At 35.9% G+C, this 24,596-nt stretch overlaps 1 protein-coding gene across 2 annotated transcripts in view; it reads left to right on the top strand.

Moving 5' to 3' along the window:
• The window catches only part of DMD (dystrophin), a 2,163,935-nt gene that overhangs the window by 834,290 nt on the left and 1,305,049 nt on the right, over positions 1-24,596 (top strand). For both annotated transcript variants that reach the window (XM_065915496.1, XM_065915495.1), the window contains one exon: positions 8,345-8,506. In XM_065915496.1, the coding sequence (XP_065771568.1) occupies positions 8,345-8,506 (162 nt within the window). The remainder of the gene's footprint in view (positions 1-8,344; positions 8,507-24,596) is intronic.

Genomic DNA, 24,596 nt, shown 5'->3' with positions numbered 1-24,596 from the left:
TAACCATCTAGAAATGTTACATTCAACTTATTGGGGACCAGTCATTTTTCTTCTACCATCAGTTCAGTTCAGTTCAGTGGTTCAGTCGTGTCTGACTCTTTGTGACCCCATGGCCTGCAGCACGCCAGGCCTTCCTGTCCATCGCCAACTCCCAGAGTTTACTCAAACTCATGTACATTGAGTTGGTGATGCCATCCAACCATCTCATCCTCTGTCGTCCCCTTCTCCTCCTGCCCTCAATCTTTCCCAGCATCAGGGTCTTTTCAAGTGAGTCAGTTCTTCACATCAGGTGGTCAAAGTATTGGAGTTTCAGCTTCAGCATTAGTCCTTCTAATAAAAACCCAGGATTGATCTCCTTTAGGATGGACTGGGTGGATCTCCTTGCAGTCCAAGGGACGCTCAAGAGTCTTCTCCAACACCACAGTTCAAAAGCATCAATTCTTCAGTGCTCAGCTTTCTTTTAACTCTCACATCCATGCATGACTACTGGAAAAACCATAGCTTTGACTAGATGGATCTTTTAAATGACAAGTAATGAAATGCTCAGCTATCCTCAGTCCCTAAGAGGTCCAAGTGTACAGTAAGGTCCAGGGTATTCCTCACCTTTGAACTTCTTTGAGGATGTTCTCCTGCCAAGTGTTGCAGTTGGTAGTAGCAATGGTCTACAAATGGAACATCAGTAGATGAATACAGAACACGTGTCACTTGCTACTGTTGTATAAGACAAAGCCTATTGTCTTTATGTCTTTGTATGTCTTCTAATTTTGCTGTACCAGTATACTTCTCAGTGGTTCACGTATAGTTCCTAGGCCCTTCATCATTGGTCTCTTCATGTCATCTGTAAACCACTGCCTGTCCTGCCCTAAACCACATTCTCACTGTTCCTTATAGTCATCTTTTCCCTCTGCCTCTACCTCAGTTTATCAAGTGCTTAATTTATGGACGGGTTCAGTAGTTTGCTGCATACTTTGGACCAGATAGAACACAAACATGGAATGGTTTTGCTTCAAGCAGATGGCTGATTCATTTTTCTTAGTGGCATCCTGAATAGATTCAATTGCTATCTGGTCTCTAGGATATGAAAAAATAAGGTTAAATTAAGTTTAGTTCAGCTTAAAATTTCAGTCTCATATTTAGTTTAATGTTCTGTTTACAGTACAAGCTTAAACCATGCTGAAGTGATGTGCCCTGGAAGGGAAGAATGATCAGTTTCACCAGCTTCCCTTACCCCACCTGGGTGACATTATTCTCCACTGCCTGAGAAGTAGGAAAGAAAGAAAGTGGGTACATATCTCCTCTTAAGTAGCATCTTATGGTGCTCATGCATTATATGTAGTAAGGACACAAACACTGCTTTTTTTGGTGTACAAGTGTGGGCTCTTAAGAGATCTTAAAGGAGCTCATCTGTCTTCCCATTTCTTTAACAAGAAAAAGTATGCTGTGTAAACATGTCTTCGGGCATCTCATCCTCCATATGCAGCGCTCCTGTTAGACAGCTAAAACATATCTGCCTCCTTCAGTTTCCACCTCCAAAAATGCTTTTGCCACACCAAGCATTGGGAAGTACAAGATGCTTCCTCTCTTTAGTACGTCACCATTTCAGATCAGTTTTAACACCTTAGTAGTCACAGGAAGCAAACAAAGCATTCAGCTACTTAAGCACAGTACAAGTTGGTAGTTAGAAGCCATCCCATCCGCTTTGTACTCCCAGGTTCTATAAATGGTGGACTCGGAGCTACCCTCATTTGTTTGGGGCAGAGGGGTGAAGTAACCAGTGTTGTTGTCTGCCTGAGGAGTAAACAGGAGCCATCACACTCTCCTCCTGGTCAATGGATTCAGTGTGACTCTGATCCTCTCCTAAATTTTAGACAACTTTGGAATATGTGAGATTGGTGGAGTAATGAAGGAAAGGTCAATTTTTGACCTCTTTTATGAATCCTTTTGAGGCAAATCTTATTCCCATCTCTTAGAATGAGATAAACGTAGCACTTATCATTTTCAGTTGAAGGCGATGGCCAAAAATCTAAAATGACGCAGTCCACTGTGTTCATGATGTAACAGTGCAGCTGCAGAATAACTCTCAAGTTAAATCAGAGTCAGGACAGGAGGAAACAGCTAGTCAAAATTGCTCTCAAACCCAACAATGTAATTCCCTCAAATTGAATATTCTTTTTTTAATTGAAGTATAGCTGGTTTACAATGTTGTGTTAGTTGCTAGTGGACAGCAAAGTGACACACACACTCACACACACGTACATATTCTTTTATATTCTGGTTTGTTAAAGGATATTGAATATAGTGCCAGGATATTGAATACAGTTACAGTAGGACCATGTTGTTTATATATTTTGTATATAGTAGTTTGTGTCTGCTAATTGCAAACTCCTAATTTGTCCCTCCCCCACCTTATTTCCCTTTTCATAACCGTAAGTTTTCTATGTCTGTGAGTCTGTTTCATAAATAGATTCATTTGTGTCATATTTTAGATTCCACATATAAGTGATATCTTAATATTTGTCTTTCTGACTTACTTTGGTCATCTCTAGGTCCATCCCTTTGCTCCAAATATGACAGACTGAGAATGACTACTTGGCATTTGAACATGTTACAGCCTCTTCATAGATGACAAATAAAAGCTAAAAGGAAGCAGTTACATTAATTACCAGGCCTATTGAAGTTGAAACTCCAGAAGACAGAACGTGATCAGGACCGTCTGTGCAGTGTGGTGCAGCTGCTAAATAATGTAGATTAGTGCCCTCTTGGGTCTCCACATTAATTCCCGAAGAGCCAGGAGTTTAGGATTTGGTTTTAGCATATCTCTTTAGTTAATCCCTATGTTTTACACTGGCCAAGGTAGCAGCATTCAAGACGGCAATTAATGCTCTCCCCCAAGGAGAAATGTCAAGGATTGCTTTCCTTTATTTGCATCAGAATTTGGGACATAGATTTTTCTTGTTTTGTTTTTAGTTCCTTTGCTACAAACATCATTCGGAGAAATGAGGTATAGCTTTAACATTGGCTAAAATGTTTCACTACTTAGGGAAAACAAAATGCTGAAAATCAAAATGTTTGGCACATCCAGCTCTCACTGATAAGTATAAAAGTAAAAAAAAATAAGTAAAATAAATAAGTTTATCATTTACTGCCTGATGATCGTAAACCATGCTATAATTTTTTTTTGTAAAATCAGTCATCTGACATCTATTCTTCTTTCTTTATTTACTAGAAATACTTATATTAATTTGTCTGAACTAAGAGTCTGATGTTTTCTTTGCAAATTGAACCAGAACAGGCCAGAATCTATAATTCTTGTGGAGATCCCTACTCCAAATTTCTGAGAAGCCAGACATTTTTCAGAATCCTAGCCCACTAAAAAGAATCCCTTTTTTGCCTCAGGACCAATGAAAGGGTCAATTTTTCAATGTTAAGCCTGAATCTGTTGAGTAGTTTAAAAAGAATAACTGAGAGCTCCCTGATGCCTGGCACATAGTAGGCAACCAAGGAATATTTATTACATCATTGGAAGGAAACAAAGGTTCATGAAAGATGCCAAGAATTCAAAGGAATTGCACACCCATGCTGCCTGCTTATAAGATCCCTTTTACTTTGATACCCAGCACAAGGTTTTCCTCATGAAAACCTCCTTCACACACTGGGTTTTCCACAATCATATACAGGCATCAAAATCCTGTTTCCCCACTTTTCCATCAAAAAAGCAAAATACAGACAGTTTCTCCCATTCCCACTCATAGATCCCACAGATACTGGGAGAAAGTTATTTATATGACCTTAAACTATCTAATGCTCTATTGTGAATTACCATTCTCAGGACTAATTATTTTAGCAATTTTTGTTTCTATGTATATACACACACACACATATATATATACACACATGTACATATATATGCATATAAAAATTTATGAAGTATGTCACCCAGAAGGGATTTGCAACCAAAGTCGGATAGGGAATTTTGGACAAAAGCACTCTTCTGACATTCTTTAACTCAGTAATGTAGATTTGATTTTCTTTGTTTGGCTGAAAAGTATTGTTGCATTCTACTAGATTTTTTCCTAGTTTGGTTCCAGTCTCCCCATAGTGAGAGAGTATATGTATAGTTTAATTCTTCAAAATATTCCGTGCTTAATATTTGCTGCTGGCTAGAAAGCTAAACTATAAGAGAAATAGATCTTTATGATCATTTCCTCAGGTCTCATTTTAATGGGAAAAACACCCACACTCCTAACTCATTTGCAACCATGAGTTTATATATCATCTTAAATGAAATAAAATGTATTATATTTATAGTGAGCTTAACATTATAGTAAAGACATGTACCTCCTTTAGTGAAATAAAGTCACTGGGATAATTTGTCTAAATTTTCTCTGTTTTAAAGCCTGTGACTCAGACAGTAAAGAATCTACCTGCAATACGGGAGACCTAGGTTCGATCCCTGGGTTGGGAAGATCCCCTGGAGGGGGGTATGGCAACCCATTCCAGTATAAGAATCCGATGAGCAGAGGAACCTGGCAGGCTACAGTCCATGGGGCCGCAAAGAGTTGGACATGACTGAGCATAGCACATTCATATTTTAAATATATGTGCTTTGGTGCAAATTCACAGTTTTTATTTCTCATGAAAAATATATTCTTCAGAATGAAAAATGCATTCTTCCACAGTTTCTTAGGCATGCTGTACTCTGTTTGAAGTGAAGCTTGGGGCACAAGGGTTAATCTGTTATTTTGAAAAGGAATGTGAGGAACTATCAATTCACTGTGGAGACAACTTTGCATTGCCAATAGAAACCATTAACCTCTTAATTTTATATTGCACAGCACTTTGGGGGAAATAAGAATATTTTATTTTCATGTATGTTGATTTTATTTAGTTTTCTTTGAGTTTTTTTCTGAAAACCAAATTAAACATGTTTTCACTATATCTTTTCTTGGTAACCATTACTAGGATTCAATTTTCTACTTTTCTGTTTTTGTAGTTGATTGCCAGTCTTTTAATGGTTTTCTAACACCCCTCATATTTGCTGTTTTTGCCTAGCTATACGATTCTGCTTATGACTGAGTGGATTAGCAAAAGACATGAAATAACATTTTAAAACAGCAGTTGAGCAGTATTCTGGAACAACAACAAAAATCTGGTTATGGGTTAGGATGTCCTCCCACTCCTTTCAGTGAAACAGCACAGGTTGAGTGCACCCAGAATCCTTGACAATTCACAGGCCTAGCCTCCTATCAGGGTTGGCCTAACAAAATGTTTAGAAATAGAAGACTGCCTATGCCATGACTAGTTCAAAGAATTCTGCAAGTTTGGCTTGACATCAGGTCTTTTCACTCCCTGAGATAATCAAAGGATCTCTGTGAATCACTCTCTCTTATTGACTGCCAGGCAGGGAAAGAGACAAACCACCTGAGATCAAGCCTGCCATCATCTTGTAGGCCATTTCATATCTTTCAACCAGTAGAATTTCATGAATTGGAAAAGTTAGATCTCTAAAAATAATTTTGAGGCTAGATATGTGATTTAACATTATGCTATATTGTATCCTATTGAGTTATATTAGTATTCTACAGATGTGCACAGGTGAGTAAGCTGGTTTTGCCCTTAGCCAGATAAAGGACTGGATTTACACAATGCCAGAGTAGGCAATTGCTACTTGCTCTGGTTGGAAAGTTTCTTCAGCCACCTGTCACAATAGAGAAGTTTTATCATTAGAGATTCATTTCTCAGGAGTAGCTCTGGGAAGGCTACAGACGTTCTCGTCTGTAATAGAGAGCTCCGATTATAGCCATGAGCACGGTTATCTGAATGATTATGTGAGGCAACTTTAGTTGACATTTTTCCTGAAGAAAAAATAACTGTATTTGAGTTAGAATACAGGACAAGGTCTTGGTCACTGACTTTGGTCAAGTATTTTTAACAGAAATAGATTAAAGTTGCCCCAAATAATGCTCTATCCTATTCTCACACATTTAATAATAATAAAAGTAACAAAGATCTGTTCTCCAAAAGATATATCTCCAAGTGTTGGTGAACTTTTTTTTTCAATTTCTTCTGTGAATCCAATTTTTTGGTCTTAGACTATTTGAACTTTTCTCTGTTTTCTCCACAAATACCATTCATCCAGTCCTAAAACTATTGGTCTTTTTTCTCAGAACGAGTATTGAGTGATGGATAAAATGGCCATAATCTCTAACCTCATTAGAGCTTACAGTCTAAAGTAGAGGCAGTTAATGGGAAATTACAATGTGAGTTATATATGCTGAGAAAGAAATATAAGGGCAAGAGAAAACACAGGGTTTTAGGGTCAGCTAAATGTGGAGGTGTCCACATTTCCAAGGTAAGACTCAAAGGATGAGTGTAATTTACCCAGGAAAAGGAAGTTGGTCATGGGATTGTTCTAGGAAAATGGAACAGCATGTTTAAAGCCAAGTATAAAGTAAGGGATAGAGTGTATGCTGTGAAATTAAAAACAATGTATCTCTATAGCTTCTGCAGCTAGTAGAAGATACCATGGGGACTATGACAGAACTTTTGAGCCGTATTAAAAAGTACAACTTTTATCCTAAGGAAAATAAGGAATCACTGGATGATTGAAGGAGATAATTATTATGTTGCTTTACAAATAACATACTGTATCTGCTTTGCAGATGAGTAGTGGCATGGCAGGGTACCAGTGAAGAGTCCTGTAACCATGTTTGAGGCAAGAAATGCTAATGACCTCAAGTAGAGTAATGGTGGTAAAGTGAGGGAGAAAAGGATGGAATCAAGAAATACTAGAAGGTAGAAGAAGGGATTGGTGACTGATGGGCTCATTAATTGCAAAATGGTGAAGGATATAATAGAAGAGGAAATATCTAAAATAATGGCTAATAAAGGCCATGATGATAAAACACAGACAGGAAAAAGGAACACACAGAAAGAGGAAAAGCAAGTTGGGGAGGTCCGAGAGTGGGCCCATATTTAGTGCTGTTGTTGTTTTGATGGCTGTGGGACACCGAGGTGGAAATGTTAAGTAGGAGAATGTATATGCAAGTGTAGAGAACAAGCAGGGAATCTGCACTGGAGATATAGAGTTAAGAATTGTGTGCTTATGAGGTGTAATTGTATTTGAGGGTATGGGTAGAATGTTAAGAAAGAAAAGCCTCAGACAGAATCCTGAAGATTTATGGTGTAGGTAGAAATACCCAGAAGACCTTCCTTGCTCCTTTAGCATCACACATCTTTCAGCTCCTTTTCCTTTGGTCCAGATGCCTTTAGCTTTCTTCTTACTTGAGTAATGCTATATTCCAAGTTGGCTTCATTAAAGGGCATTGATATCTGTAGTATCTTTTAAAGTTAAGAGCCAACATTTATATTCTTTATGTCATATGTAATATTCTGTATGTAATATAAAAAAGCAGGATTATTTTTAAAACCCTGATCGTGGTCAATGGGAAGGATGGTTCTTTTGTATCAGATAATCATGCCTTCATCTTGTATAATAAGGAAAAATTCTTGATTATGATGCATAATTTAAGGAATTCTCAGTAAGTTACCTGTCCCATTTCTTTTATAACTACTCTTTTAAAGGTGAACAAATCCTTGAAGGGAGACTCTGCAATCTGTTCCACATGCTATTTATACTTAAAAAGTGTTAAATTATCCTAATCATACTTATAGTAACAATCAAGATTAATTGCAGCTATATTAGGGTTACTTATTATTTGTTCTACTTCAGCAGTAACACAAATCCAATTGCACCAGCAATTTCCATAATCCAAATTGTGAAAAGAAGAGGAGGAAAAAAATACCACGCATAGTTGGTTGAAATAGTATTCAAAATAAATCCATAACCAAATGTTTCTCAAAAATTCCCTTTTTGAAAAGGAGCTGATTCTGAACAGATTGTATATGTGTCTCACTGGTGGAAGTGGATTATCTATCTTGAATTGGATTGTGATGACGATGACCCTATTCTAAGTAAACCAAATCTCTTGAACTATATAATGAGATCAGGAGGGGCATTCGGCCTGAGAACGACAGATTGCAGTGACGGAGATGACTTCACTAATGTTTTTCCAAGCCTCTTTCCTTGATGTACATAATACTGTGATTTTTGTCCTGCAGAGATTCCTGATGTAGTTTTGTGTGCTCTTTTTTTTTCTTATTCTTATTTTCATTTTTTTAAGTAGAGCTGAATGAGTGGCAGGAAGCTGCGGAATCTATCTTACAAAAAGGTGATGAGGGAGAATCTAGAATCTTCTTTTGCTTTGTAGCTGGAATGCAGAAAAACTATCACCAGTAAACATTGGACTGATTCTTTTTTTTTTTTTTTCCTTTCTTTCTTTAGGCTGTGAGGAGGCAAAAGTTGCTTGAACAGAGTATCCAGTCTGCTCAGGAGATTGAAAAATCCTTACAGTTAATTCAGGAGTCCCTCTCATCAATTGACAAGCAGTTGGCAGCTTATATCGCTGACAAAGTAGACGCCGCTCAGATGCCTCAGGAAGCCCAGGCAAGTAGAACCTGGGATGAGCTTCTTTGGTTTTTATTATCTGACCAAGACAGTGGTGAATTTCTAACTTAAAATTTATTCATCTAGTTGCACAGAGTGTTATTTGATCGACTAATTTGACTGTTTGGAGATAAGGGGACAAAGAGCTCTAGATTAGTACTCTAAGATTTATTTTCGAAGTATGTAATGGAGGAACTAGAAATAGACAATTAAAAGACTGGGGCAGTATCACACTGAAGTCTGCTATTTATCACTATTTTTGATCTATAATTTAGCTGGAGGGAAACCATAGGAATGTAAATTATAAAGAAAATATTTTTTCTATTAAAAATGCAGCCCCAAATATTTTCTTATCAACTCACCTTCATTATCCTGGAATCAAAATTCTTATAACCTATATTCTACATTCAATGTGTTGTAAGTAGTTAATAAGAATTAGAGATATAAATTTACATTTTATTACTAATATTCTCTATGCTCATACTCACATATGATATATTTAGCACTATTCAATCTGAATTATGAAATGTATTAAACTAACTTTTCTAGAATCAGAGTTAAAATAGTAATGAAAATAAATCTAAGTCAAATTTATACTGAGTTAAATTTAGGCTATATTCATATTAATTTTCAACTTGGACAGTAATGCTGTATTTCTATTTTTAAATAACACTTGCTTGTTTGTAAAATATCATAAGTATTATTTATATAAATGTCTTTAGAGTTTTCTGATAGTAAGGTAACATAGCTATTTTTCATATCATATGTATATATTAGGAACCCAATACACAGGGATAACTCAGACTGATATAATGTGAGGAGCATTAGAAGGTTATCTGTCCATCCCCAAGGCCCTCTCCCCACTAATTGGTGGAGATACATGAATGTTTTCACTTTAAAATAAATTTGGATTTATGAAATACTAGATTTATAAATTATGGTTATGATGCCATTACAGTGTATTAAATCACAGTTAAATGGATGTTCAGAGCATCAGTGTATATAATAGCATGGGTTAGTTTACCATATTGTATAAGTTTGACCGAGAAACTCTTTGAGTACATGGGATAGAGAACAAGTAGTTTGGATGGGCTGAGAAAGTCTAGAGGGGTGGGATTCCTCATTGACTGCTGTAACAAGAGGTGAAGAAAGTGAAGTTGGGGAAGTTTTTGATGATAAAATCCTCATGATAGTTTTCCACTAGGGCTGTATGTAACCTGCCTGGTATATACACTTCTTCAAACTTACCTAGTTTTGTCAAGTTCTCCAGCATTATTTATTTTGAAGACCCTTTTAATTTGAGCCACATACAAACTTTTTTAGGCAAGCTTTAGAAAAATGCATGATAGGAATGGGAAATTTGTACTGAATTGAGAAGAACTACATGATTATAAACTAAAGACAGAGTAGAACTGCTTATTTTGTTTAATTTAGTGACATGAATTTGGAAGAATGTTTGATTAAAGATGTCTCATACCTTTTTGAATGTAATTAAGGAAAAATACTGTTCAGTATAAATATTAAAATCACTTATACTATAAAATAAATGTAGTTCCTTTTTCAATCTGGTAGAATGAAACTATGAGTAGCAAATTTGAGATTGGCAAAAGTTCTTAGTGTCTGAGGTAAAAATTGGGAACATTCAGAAAAAAAATATTGTTTACTTGAAAAGGTTGTTGATCCTGAATGTTTGTTTACTTATGAATACATGATTCCATAAACATGAATATAACATGCCAGTTTAATAACATAAAGATTTTTGTTTTACTTTCTAAAAAACTATGATAAAAGATTATTAATAACAGTTTAAAATATTGTTGATAACAGCACACAGGTTAGGAAATTTCAAAACTACTTGAAAAAAGAGATTTTGGAATACTAACAAGTTCAAATCTATTTTCCCTACATTTCTGTTTGCACCTATATTTTCAAGATGATCTTAACTTTGAATTCCCCAAATGGTAATATATTATAAAATGTATGACATCCAAAAGCTATGGAAACACTCTTTTCCAAAATTCATTTATTTATTTATTTGCCACACCATGCCACATATAGGATCTTAGTTCCCTGACTAGGGATCGAACCAGTGCCTCCTGCATTACAAGTGTGGAATCTTAACCCCTGGACTGCCAGGGAAGTCCCTCCAAGCCTTATTTTAAGATGACATCAAAGTGAATTGTTTTCCAGAACAGAGTTAGCAACTATTCAGATTTACTTCAGGGATTGCCTTTCCTGAAGCTCAATTTGAATCTCCCCTGGAAGAAACAAGCAGAGAATAAAGGGATTGTCTGTGAAGTGAGAACTTAAGCACACTGTGTCAGACAAAGAACTTCCTAAGAATACCACCAAAATGACATTTTTTCTAAGCTTATATAATGAGGCTAAATGTAAGGCTTTGTATAAATGAAAATTCATACCCAATGTGTTTCTATAAATTGGCATAAAACTTCATTGCTAATTAAAAGATTAATGGGGTTAGCTTTCCCTTTTCAGAAACTGAGTACTTGTTTTAACACATCACTGAAAAGCAGGACAAAATGAATGACACTGCCATATTTGGTCATCATATATCTGTGCTCAGATTTCCTGTCACATATTGGCCACATAGATTTGTGGATGTTTGACTCCACCGTGTGGTGCATTGGTAGTTTTACTACTAAATTTAAATCTGTTAAAAAGAGTCTTCCTTTTTCAGCCTTTTAAGAGTGTTGGAGATTCTCAGGTATTAAAAAAAAAAAAATCAGGGATAAGGGAATGGGCACAATGTGTATAATATTTTGACAGACATACTTTTATATAAAAGGAAATGTAGATCAAGTCACTTTCTTGAGCATAAAGGAGCTTCCCACTGCCTCTGCATATTCATTGACCAGTTATCTTTCATGATGAGCAAACTGGGCCTTCTGATTCTAAACCAGATTAAAAATACTTTACTTTTTTATTTAGTGCCATGAGCTTCAGGAGTAAAGTTTAGCCTGTTAGAAAGTAAAACCACATCCTGCTAGGGCAAACATTGACTGGAGTATTTTATTTAAAAAAAAAATTCTTAAGAAAACCACATTCTTAAATAGAATGACCGCAGCATCAAAATGCCAGCCTCTTTAAAGAGAGGCTTTTATTCAAGTATAAAATTAAGATGACATATTATTGATTCAACTAGTATAAGTCAAATGGGGAAGCTCTTCTTGATACAGAAATTGATCATCTGAATACATAAATCAAAAATTTGGAGATATATTTCAAAAATAGTGTGATTAAAATATAAAAACCCCATGAGTGTTTCTTTGAAACAACTATACAGAATATAATCATCAAATTGAATTACTGCAGAGAAGCACATGGCATAAATAGAGTTGTTTACTCCTAAATTTTGATGAAGAACATGGTAAAACACAAGAGATTTAGTTTTATCACCGAAGGTCTGCAAGCAGAAATCCAAGTCCTTAGCTTTGCATGGCAGGCCAATCAAATCAGAATCTCTAGGTGGACTCAGTCATCAGAATTTTGGGACCCCAGCCCCACCCCGACACCTCCAAGTTATTCTAATAGGTACCTAAAGTTGAGAACTTAGGAAATAGCTGACTAGTCCCAGTCTTTTTTTTTTTTTTTCCCCACATCATCTTTCTCAGCACTGTTTGACAAACATCTCACCTATGGCTGAGTCAAGATTTCACTGGGAGGAAGATGGGGTGGAAATCAGACATTGGTGACTTCTATCTTGCTTGTTTCTTTAATCTTATGAAAAATAAGTGAAGGCAGACAATATAGCTGAGAACTCCTGCATGAATGAATGAACTTAGACAAATAGAATTTTCCTTATTGATGTTTTAAGAGGAAGAGGAACTTAGCTTAGTCATCTTTTTTTTTTTAATTTTCTAATTCCACATATGTTAATTTGCCAGTTAGCTTGGATATTATCTCTAAATCATTGTAGGAGCTGTGATAACTATGTCTAAATAGCCAGGTAAATGTTGTGTACTTATTAAGATTACACAGGTACTTTAATCTGTATTTTTCCCTTTTATAGTAATCTCATAGTTTGAGTCTCCAATATGTAAGAACAATCTAACATGAATACCTGTTGAAATGTTCCACATCATTATGTGTTGAAGATATATGTTTTATAGAGGAGAATGTGACCCCTTTACTTAGATTACCACAAGAAGCATTGGGGTTGTTTAGCAGTGACTGTGATTGCTAAATTGTTCAGTTATTTTGTCCTGCAGATTCCTGATTGCATCTTCTGCAGCCTCATATCTCACATAGTAGATTTATGTTCATGAGTAGAGAGGCAAAATAGAACAATTTAGGGAAAACGTAAATGACTACCAAAGGAGAGGACCTCACAGGCAGCATAGAAAAGTGCTTCTATATTTCGCTCGTCAAGCTAGGACTTTTCGGTAATCCAGTTTCTCTACAGAGCAGATATCTTCCTTTCCATCTCTTTTTCTATTCCAGTTAAAATATGGTTAAAACTTAGTATCAATAAATAGAAAAGAGGGATCTTCTTTTCACTAAAGAAAGCTGTTAATTATAGATGATTGCATTAGCTGCACATCAAAATAATTCATAATTGAGGTCTTCCTGTATTTATTGAAGCTAAATCTTCTCACTCACTTAAAATATATTTGGCTCTGTTTAAATGAAAGCATTCCAAAATTCTCAGAGTCATTGCTTAAAAAATAAAGACCTAAATGCAAATTTCGGTCTGTCAGATTAAGCTTATGATTTCATTATGGAATAAAAAAGACTTTTATAGTGTAAATAGGCGCATTTGATTGCCAGATAACTCAAAACAGTCTAACTTTACAGACTGCTTCACCGATTTATGAACTAGACAGCAAAAATCGTATAGGGAAATTCATCCAGGAATAATGTAATAATGAAATGATTTAATCACAGAACAATAAAATGGAGCGTGATTACAGATATTTGGGCTCTGATATTAAACTCCACATAACTGTAACATACATTTTCCTTTCTTTTTACCCAGCAATATAGATATAATGATAAAAAATGCAATGGATTTTAAATCTGTTCTGACACTGAAATGCTGCCTATGTGTATTACTATATAGAACTGATTACTCCCCAATATAAAATGGCTATTATTGTTATTTTAATATGTTTAATATTGTGGGAAATAATCACAAGCAAGAGTTGCAGAAGATGTGAAAAATTACATTTTTTTCCCATGTCCCACATTTTAAATATACAAACTATCCAAGATCCTATAGTACATTTTATTTCTTTAATTTTGTGAGTATGTGTTGTATGTGGCCATTTCACCATCTTGAGGATACCATATCAAAATTACTGTTTGTTTAAAAATTACTCACCTAACTATTAAATTTCTCCATTTGTAGTCTTAATATGACATCTAATATTTTTATTTCTGAAATATTTTCTTTGGAATCATTTTCTTTATCTGACATGAGAAAAGCTTGAACAATTATCTGACATAAAGTTTTCTTTATTCCAGTAAATAGTTACAGCTTAATTTTGCTCACCATTTTCTGTCATTAATTTGATATATGAGAATGGTCTGATGAGGTAAATCATGATAAAAAGCCCTGTTCTCTGCTCAGTTAGTTGTAAAGTGCTATATTGGAAATGTCATTAATGTTTGATTTTTAGTTTTATAATTTGCCCTTTACCATATTTAATGGAAAAATGGCTATTTTCATGTCCATTGTTGTTTCTTGCTTTCAATATATAGTGCTAATTGTGAACATAATTTCTGTATTATCAAATGTCTCATTTTGGTAATGGTAAGATTATTTAATTTGCTTTATATTATTTCCCTTTTTTCTGAAAAATGTCTAGTGATCCTGAGCAGTATTAAGTTGAGTTCCTTTTAGAGAATACATGGAGGTTCCAAATCAGTATCATGGATTGGTTGCTACCTTTCATTTTATTTATTTTGGAAATTACAGATTTAATATGAAGCTAAGATGAGAGTTTCGCATGATCAGTTATTTTCTTCAAACACTTACCATCCATACCCTGGTAGATATGTATTTTAAGTAAACATGGAACTCAGATAGTACAGTCTTTAGACCTTTAGCAGATCTTAGAAATCTGGTAGCTAACTTTGGAAATCATTATCCTTTGGATGAAATTATCATTTCCCAATATTTTCTTCTATATTACAAAAGTTTTTTTAACTGTTATTTTTATCACTGCCTGATCTTTTTTAAAAGTAATTTGTAAATGAGAGATTGTCCATTTTGCATAGAAGTTTCCATAATAGTTATTTAAACAAATCACTTGTCTATTTCACAATAAGCCTGCCCTAAAGTGGTAAGGCATTTTTAAATTATACAGTTTCAGAATAATAATCAGGTGATGTTAAATAAAGAAGGTGGTAAAAGATATCCTAAGTACAAACTAAAAACTGAGTATCAGTTGAAGGTAAGAATTGTGGAATTAATTTTTAAAGTTGCTAGCTAAATATAAGTATGGTACATGATTACAACCTTCCCAAAGTAGATCAATTAGAGATATATATCCATTTTTATCTTATAATCTTAATAATGAATTAAATTGTCATCTCTAAATAAACTCGTTAAGTGCATGAGAGTATATTTAGTACATGAGTATATGTTTATACTCACTAAGTACATGAGTAGGATTTCTCAAATTTATTTGTGTGATATATTTTGCCAAAAATATCAAAAGAATATTTTGAACAAAGAATTATATTCCACTTGGATATTGACATATTAATATAGAAAATATTCTGAGAAGTTCTGTAGTATTGTTAATCCTTAGTTTATTATTTAGTCACTGTGCTATCATGCATAATACTTAATTGATGAAGAAATTTTGATCTCTAATCCTACTGGAATAACATTACAGATAGGAGAATTTTCCTAGGAATTCTGCCTATAAATTGTCATAAAATCACAGTTTTACATGACATTCAGCCATCATTTTTTTTCAGTTTTAATGGTTTTAGTAGTGGTGACCTTTCTAAGAGTACAGAAATTCAGCCACTCAATAGTCTATGTTGATATAAATATGAACTTGATATAAATATGAACATTTCAAAGTACATGTAATTCTTCGCATTGAAACTTAAAAATTTGCAGATTTTTCTTTCACAAGTTACATGGTCCTTCACATCCCCTTTTAACAGATAAAAGCTAAGTTTTTGGTCATTTGTTTATAAGTCATTTTTTACCTCATTGTTTTTAAACCTTGAAAACATTATGGTTGTTTGGAAAAATGTGAAATTTATCATCAGAAGGCCTATGTTTCAGTGATCACTAAACTATTTTGGCTTTTTTTTTTTTTTTTTTTTTTGGTAATGCCATGCTACTGGAGGCAGCTTTGAGGGGACAGTCTTTAAGGAAAAAAAAAAAAAAAAACTTTATAAAAGAAAATTAAATTTTGTTAGAGAATAATTTTATTTTTTTTTTTTGGCAAGTGACCATCCCAGTTGTGGATGTGACTGGTGATAGAACCAAGGTTGGATGCTGTAAAGAGCAATATTGCATAGGATCCTGAAATGTTAGGTCCATGAATCAAGGCAAATTGGAAGTGGTCAAACAGGAGATGGCAAGAGTGAGCATCGACATTCTAGGAGTCAGCAAACTAAAATGGACTGGAATGGGTGAATTTAACTCAGATGACCATTATATCTACTACTGTGGGCAGGAATCCCTTAGAAGAAATGGAGTAGCCATCATGGTCAACAAAAGAGTCTGAAATGCAGTACTTGGATGGAGTCTCCAAAATGACAGAATGATCTCTTCGTTTCCGAGGTAAACCATTCAATATCACACGGTAATCCAAGTCTATGCCCCAACCAGTAATGCTGAAGAAGCTGAAGTTGAACAGTTCTATGAAAATCTACAAGACCTTTTAGAACTAACACCCCAAAAACACGTCCTTTTCATTATAGGGGACTGGAATGCAAAAGTAGGAAGTCAAGAAACACCTGGAGTAACAGGCAAATTTGACCTTGGAGTACAGAATGAAGCAGGGCAAAGGCTAATAGAGTTTTGCCAAGAGAACGCACTGGTCAAAGCAAGCACCCTCTTCCAACAACACAAGAGAAGACTCTACACATGGACATCACCAGATGGACAACCCAGAAATCAGATTGATTACAATGTTTGCAGCCAAAGATGGAGCAGCTCTATACAGTTGGCAAAAACAAGACCAGGAGCTGACGGTGGCTCATATCATGAACTCCTTATTGCCAAATTCAGATTTAAATTGAAGAAAGTGGGGAAAACCACTAGACCATTCAGGTATGACCTAAATCAAATCCCTTATGATTATACAGTGGAAGTGAGAAATAGATTTAAAGGACTAGATCTGATAGATAGAGTGCCTGATGAACTATGGACGGAGGTTCATGACATTGTACAGAAGACAGGGATCAAGAACGTCCCCAAGAAAAAGAAATGTAAAAAAGCAAAATGGCTGTCTGAGGAGGACTTAAAAATAGTTTTGAAAAGAAGAGACGCAAAAAGCAAAGGAGAAAAGGAAAGATATTCCCATTTGAATGCAGAGTTCCAAAGAATACCAAGGAGAGATAAGAAAGCGATCTCAGCGATCAATGCAAAGAAATAGAGGAAAACTACAGAATGGGAAAGACTAGAGATCTCTTCAAGAAAATTAGAGACACCAAGGGAACATTTCATGCAAAGATGGGTTTGATAAAGGACAGAAATGGTATGGACCTAAGAAGCAGAAGATATTAAGAAGAGGTGGCAAGAATACACAGAAGAACTGTACAAAAAAGATCTTTATGACCCAGATAATCATGATGGTGTGATCACTCACCTAGAGCCAGACATTCTGGAATGTGAAATCAAGGGGGCCTTAGGAAGCATCACTACGAACAAAGCTAGTGGAGGTGATGGAATTCCAGTTGAGCTATTTCAAATCCTGAAAAATGATGCTGTGAAAGTGCTGCACTCAATATGCCAGCAAATTTGGAAAACTCAGCTCTGGCCACAGAACTGGAAAAGGTCAGTTTTCACTCCAATCCCAAAAAAAGGCAATGCCAAAGAATTCTCAAACTACCACACATTTGCACTCATCTCACACACTAGTAAAGTAATGCTCAAAATTCTCCAAGCCAGGCTTCAGCAATACATGGATCGTGAATTTCCAGATGTTCAAGCTGGTTTTAGAAAAGGCATAGGAACCAGAGATTGAATTGCCAACATCCGCTGGGTCATTGAAAAAGCAAGAGAGTTCCAGAAAACATCTATTTCTGCTTTGTTGACTATGCCAAAGCCTTTGACTGTGTGGATCACAATAAACTGTGGAAAATTCTGAAAGAGATGGGAATACCAGACCACCTGACCTGCCTCAAGAGAAACCTGTATGCAGGTCAGGAAGCAACAGTTAGAACTGGACATGGAACAACAGACTGGTTCCAAATAGGAGTACGTCAAGGCTGTATATTGTCACCCTGCTTATTTAACTTATATGCAGAAAACATCATGAGAAACAGTGGGCTGGATGAAGCACAAGCTGGAATCAGGATTGCCGGGAGAAATATCAATAACCTCATATATGCAGATGACATCATCATTATGGCAGAAAGTGAAGAACTAAAGAGCCTCTTGATGAAAGTGAAAGAGGAGAGTGAAAAAGTTGGCTTAAAACACAACATTCAGTAAACTAAGATCATGGCATCCAGTCCCGGCACTTCATGGCAAATAGATCGGGCAACAGTGGAAATAGTGGCTGACTTTTTTTGGGGGGGGGCTCCAAAATCACTGCAGATGGTGATTGCAGTCATGAAATTAAAAGACGCTTACTTCTTGGAAGGGAAGTTAAGGCCAACCTAGACAGCATATTAAAAAGCAGACATGTTACTTTTTCACCAGAGTTCCATCTAGTCAAGGCTGTGGTTTTTCCAGTAGTCATGCATGGGTGTGAGAGTTGGACCATAAGGAAAGCTGAGTGCTGAAGAATTGATGCTTTTGAACTGTGGTGTTGGAGAAGACTCTTGAGAATCCCTTGGACTGCAAGGAGATCCAACCAGTCCATCCTAAAGGAGATCAGTCCTGGGCGTTCATTGGAAGGACTGATGTTGAATCTGAAACTCCAATACTTTGGCCACCTGATGTGAAGAGCTGACTCATTGGAAAAGACCCTGATGCTGAAAAGATGAGGGCAGGAGGAGAAGAGGACGACTGAGGATGAGATGGTTGGATATCATCACCGACTCAATGTACATGTGTTTGGGTAAACTCCGGGAGGTGGTGATGGACAGGGAGGCCTGGTGTTCTGCGGTTCATGGGGTCGCAAAGAGTTGGACACGACTAAGTGAGTGAACTGAACTGACCATCCCTGAAACTTAAGATTCAGTAACTTTACGTGAATTCCTCCTGTAAATAGTAATTTTTACTCTACCCACATCCAGTTCTTCTGTGAAACTAATTATACACACTCTGCACATTTGAAACTCAGTCTTTGCTAGCATGGTTCACACAACCTGGAATAGGATTCTGTTTTCTTATTATCTTATCTACTGCTTTAAATTGGAGCAGGAAATGGCAACCTGATCCAGTATTCTTGCCAGGGAAGTCCCATGGACAGAGGACCCTGGAGGGCTACAATTCTTGGGTTCACAAAGAGTCAGACACAACTTAGTGACATAGCATGCATGCACCCCTCTAAGAAACTTATCAGCCATATGGAACTTAAATATGCCAAATTCTTGAAATTTTTATCAGATTCTATAGTAGAAATGTATATGTGTCTTGTCCTTTATGGCATAGCCTGAGTTTTCCTGTTATATTGCACATATTTCTGCTTTGTAATTTACTCATATCTTTACATTCTGTTTCCCCAGAAATTCTTTAAGAATAAGGTCAATTGTTTTGTTCTCACTCTGTGGAATAAGATAGTAGATGAAGAATTTCCTTCTTGAACTGAATTGATAAGCTAAACAATACAACTATATAGATAAGATTAAATGTTTTTTTCTGATAAATGTCTATTTGAAGAATATTTTTATTTTTAAATCATAATTTAAGAGGCAGTGAAGTTGTTTAAAGGGGAGTTGAATTTGCTACTTTACCTTGGATAAGTCAACATTTTTACCTCATATGTAATTGTAGTTGAGGATAGTAAATACTTACCTTCATTTGATTAGGTAATCAAAGTAATGTTTGTGAACTGTTCAGATATAAGCTCACACACATGTCTACTTTGGCAATGATGATAATGATGGTTTTTCCTTCAGGGCTCTTCTCTCACCCCTCTAGTATAAACGGTTGATGGAATTATGTGTATATTTCTTTGTTTCCTTTGTTATATACACCTTGAGTGCCAAATGGATTAATGAGTTAAAAACATGTGAACAGATCCTGTTAGAGGTATAGAATTTCAGCCCTCTGCTCTCTCTGAATGTCTTTTTAATTTTCACCTCACCATTTTCCTTTCTCGATTTCCACAATGACTATTCACTCTCCTTTTGATTCCTCACCAACCCTCTCATCCTCAGAAGATATCAAGGGGCTCATGTTCATAAATAAATGATATATAATGATATATAAAGTCATGAACAGATATTTGTGCAGAAAACTTGAGCAGGGATTTACTTATACAACTGCCTCTAATCTTATTACCAAAACCAATAGAGTTGTCTACTGCAGACATGAGAATTTTCCCAGATACTCTGCCTACGGATGATGGCCATGCTTCATTGCTGGCTTGTCATTATGACCATAAGTTTAGAGATGAGAAGTTTATGCTCACCTTGATTTCCATGAAGCACTACTGTGTTCTTATGACCAACTCCCCTCCCTCGAAGGAGGCTGGAAAGTGTGTTGTGTTGACCAGGTGGCAAATCAGAACCCTGAGATTTAAACCCAGCTTCATCTATGCTGATTCCCAGAGAGCATCAAGTAGGAAGCATTGCACTTTGCACTTCTCCACATGCAGAATCATCTTGAGGTGTTACCTTTGGCTTCTGAAAAAGTGGCACTCCTCTTCCTGTCAATATTTTCCATTGATTATAGATTTTTGCCCTTCTCTCCATTTTCTCTCATTTCCTCCAGGGTGTTTTGTAATACATTAACTTCATGCATTTTTTTTAAATGCTTCATCCACTGGCTCCTTTCACATGGCCTTAATACATGTTCAATTCTACTGTCCTACATTTCATGTGGAGAAAAGTCTTCAAAATTGATTTAAAATGCTTTTATAAGGGCTTTTCCTTGTCCTTAATCAGGCTTCATCCCTTGAAAATTTGATTACTACTTTCAACATCCACTGACTCTGTCCTAGCTATAGTGCTCATTGACCAGCTAATATGTCCTTATTATTAATAGCACTTATTCTTATTTGATCTGTTTCAAAATTGACATTGTCCACCTCTCTCTCATTCTTAAAACTCTCACATACTTGATTTCAGTGGCAACCTCTCTCTTTCCTGGTCGTCCATTTTATCCTTCTCTTAGGCTGTTACTTATCTTTCTTCAGTGTTTCCTTTTTTCCTCCATCCTTTAATTTTCTCTCTTCTCCATGGTCATCTCCTGGCCCTCCCTTTCTACTTCCCTCTAATGGTTGAGTGCACCAAAATAAAGGCTGTTTGTACAGGTGCATGCTTCTGCTTTGAAAAGAAAGTGCATGCACATGTGTAGCTCTATATGGTGATAAATAAAACACAAATTCATATCAAAGGATTACAGAGTTTATGGAAGCATTCTCTCATTATAAATTGTTTTATTAATTAGAGTAAGTTGTAGTAGTAAAACTATTTGTGATTCTGATCACTTTTATAATTTAAACTTTAACTTCATATTAAAAATACTACAAATTTTTTTTCATTTAATATATGGGGTTATTTAATACCTCATTCCCACCCGTATTTCTAGTTATATTTCAGGATGAGCTTTCATTCTCTCTGCATTATTTCAGTTCTGCTAACTCTTCATGTAGTTTAGTGCCCTGTCCACACCTCATCTTCCCTCATTCAAGAATGCATTTGTTTTTAAAGCTCTCATCTCCTTGCACATCCAGTATACTCTTTAGGACAGTTAAGTACGTAGCAACATGAATTAACTAAAGCAAAAACAAAAATGATGGAGGGGAGATGGTCATAAGGACATAGGAATGCCTCATGGAAATCAAGAGTAAGCATAAAGTTTTTACTCAGGAAAGGATTAGAGCCTGTGTTTTAGTCACTTTTTAACAGCAAAGTATCCGTTTCTCTAACAGTTTGTGAATTGAGAAGCGTCAGCTGGATGGTTTCTCTTGGAATCTCCCATGTGATTGTTTTTATTTGTGGGCGGGTACCATGGTGACTTGTAAGCTCAAATGGACTGGACATCCAATATGGCTCCCTCATGTCTAGAAGATGATGCTCCCTATGAGGTGAAAGCTCTCCTGGGACTCTTTACTCAAACACTCCTCCACAACCTCTCTGTGTGGCTTAGGCTTTTCAGAGCATGTCAGATGGGTTCCTAAGGGTTGGATGTTCCAAAAGGGCAGAAGTGAAAGCTGCTAGCTCAGTTAAGAGCTTTTCCCATAAATGGCAAATCATTACTTTTGCTTTGTTTTACCAGTCAAGGCTGTCATAGGGCTAACCTAGATTTAAAGGGGTGGAGAAATAAACTCTGCCTCTTAATGGGGGAATGGTAAGAGGAGCATATGGTATTGGCACTCTTGTTGCAGCCATCTTTGGCAGTTGTTGTCTACTTCAGCCTATGTTTGAAAGCCATCAGTATATTTGTTTATGTGCCTCTTTTTTTCTCTCTCTGGTCATGGGCCTTTGCTCTTCCTAAACTAACGGTGCAAACTAGGGACTTCATAAGCATGGTCTCATACGTAAGAAAGTTCCATGCACTCACAGAGCTTGACCAGACTTTCTTCTGTCAGTGCTGAGAGAGAACCTGATGGACCTAACTGGGCATAAGCATTCCTCATGCTATAATTACATGTCTTGGGGGTGGCCAAATATGTGACAGAGACATGGTTATTAGTGATCCACCATTCTGAAGGGGTGAGCATTTTCCACCTAAGAAGTCAAGACCATGAACTCCCTAAAGCATCTGATGCCCCCAGTGATGCACTAATATGGACCCCTAACCCCAAATTCTTTGGTTCCTAGAGAATATGTGCATACTGCTGTTTCTTATGGAATGTCGTGATTCAACCACTGAAGATATTATATATAGTAATATATATATATAGATAGATAGATAGATAGATAGATTTGCTTGAGTCTTTGCTCTACTTTAAACCAGAATTCTAATCACTTAAGTAATTGGCACTTACTTTACCTTTATAATTGTTAGGATCAATATGTTAAGGATTAATATCAAGGTGTATCTGTACATTTATAACCTTGTATTCTGAAAAACTCCTTCACTACTTAATCCATTTTCTTGGAATAATTTTTATTACTCATTTCAGGGCTGTAGTTCTCTTTGGTAACTGCTAAGCAAACTGGTGTTATTTTCCAGTAATATGTACTGCAATTGACTCCAATTGGTGTAAATTAGGTTATGCTAATATGCATTATACAAATTGTTGTGCATGAAAATTTTATGGGTCCTATGGTATAAGTTAATCATTTTCTTCTCTTATTTATGATAATCTGGCAATGACTTACATTTAAATTAGTATAATTTGACCAGTAGCTAATTTTTGCTGGATCTGATAGGAAGAAGTGAATGATTTTATCGTTTTTGCCTCTGCACACTGCAGGATGTGACCCACTCCTGTAACTGGCTCAGAAGTGTATAGGTCAAATACAAATATTCTTTTAAATACAACTTGATCATACATGTCTTTTCTTATTTTAGAAAATATAGAAATTTTTTGGTTATTTTAAGTCTAAAAAGCAATCTCTGTAGGAAGCTATTAAGTATGTATCAGAAAGCAAGGCAGTTGAGACATTTAGCTTCCCTTTCCTAGATACAGAGTTTGTTTGAAATTTAACTGAAATATAGCCCAGAATTTCTGAGTAAAGATCACTATTAAGGAATACTGTCCACATGCAACTTCCTCATTATGACTTATTGCTGCAACAGTTAGCTATTTTTTTAAAATTAATAATGGCTAACATCTTGCCTTTGGTCAGATTTGAATGTAAAATCAAAGGTAAAAGAATGTAATTTTCACATATTAGATATAAGTAGATACTTCCTGGGTGTGTCTGTTAGTAACTGTGCTTAGAGCGATCATAGAAGTGGGCAGCTCAGATCACCTTCAGTGAAGCTCACAGCCCCCAACTCCAGCCCCTTCCGAATCCAACTGAGCTTTTGAGCTGAGATCACATTCTTTCTAGAAGAGCCCCAACCAGTGACTGAGCATGAGATGAATGTAGGATTTGGCTGTCCCTGTTCAATGTGGGACTTTTCCAGGATTCCTCACTAGATTAATATAAACCTTGTCAAATCTGCATCACTGTCTGAGACTCTACCTGGGACAGCATCCCACCCCTTCAGTAATCTGCTCTGAAGCCTCCCTCAGTCCCTGGAAGGTCCATCTGACACATGTGATATTGACACCTGCTTATGGAAATAATTCAGAAATTACAAGAAACTATGACAAGATGATAGATTCTTAAAATTGTGAAAACGTATGTCATATGCAAAACAACCATATTTTTTTTTAAAAAAGACATGGGACCGTGATAGTATTCTTCCATCCTGGAACTAACATTTCAGAGATTTGTATACAAGTCCATATTTCCCTTAGCCAGGACTTTGGTGACCAGTTAGACAATAACCACATCTCTTCCAAGCCCTCCTTCTGTTCTTCTCTATCAAGTCCATGACCTTCTAACCTTTTCTTTTTAAACTGTGCTCTTCTTTTGTTGTTGTTGTTGAAGTATAATTGGTTTACAGTGTTTCAGGTGGACAGAAAAGTGATTCAGTAAAGTATACTTTTCTTCAAAATATCTACTAAAAATTATATGTGAAATAGCTGTTCATGAACACTGATTCAAAAGTATAATTAATTTGTATTACTAATCCCAATAGGAGATAACTAAGTCATTTCATTTTTTGTAATTTTTGGTAAGTAAAAAAAATCTGCCTACTGTCATGTTGTAAGAAGCCACATCATAATAATGTTTTGAGAGAGTTTCTGAATTTCAT

Source organism: Muntiacus reevesi, chromosome X, assembly GCF_963930625.1.
Source record: "Muntiacus reevesi chromosome X, mMunRee1.1, whole genome shotgun sequence".
In the NCBI taxonomy this organism is placed as follows: domain Eukaryota; kingdom Metazoa; phylum Chordata; class Mammalia; order Artiodactyla; family Cervidae; genus Muntiacus; species Muntiacus reevesi.
The sequence above is the reverse complement of the archived record's forward strand: the minus strand, read 5'-3'. Positions and strand labels throughout refer to the sequence as shown.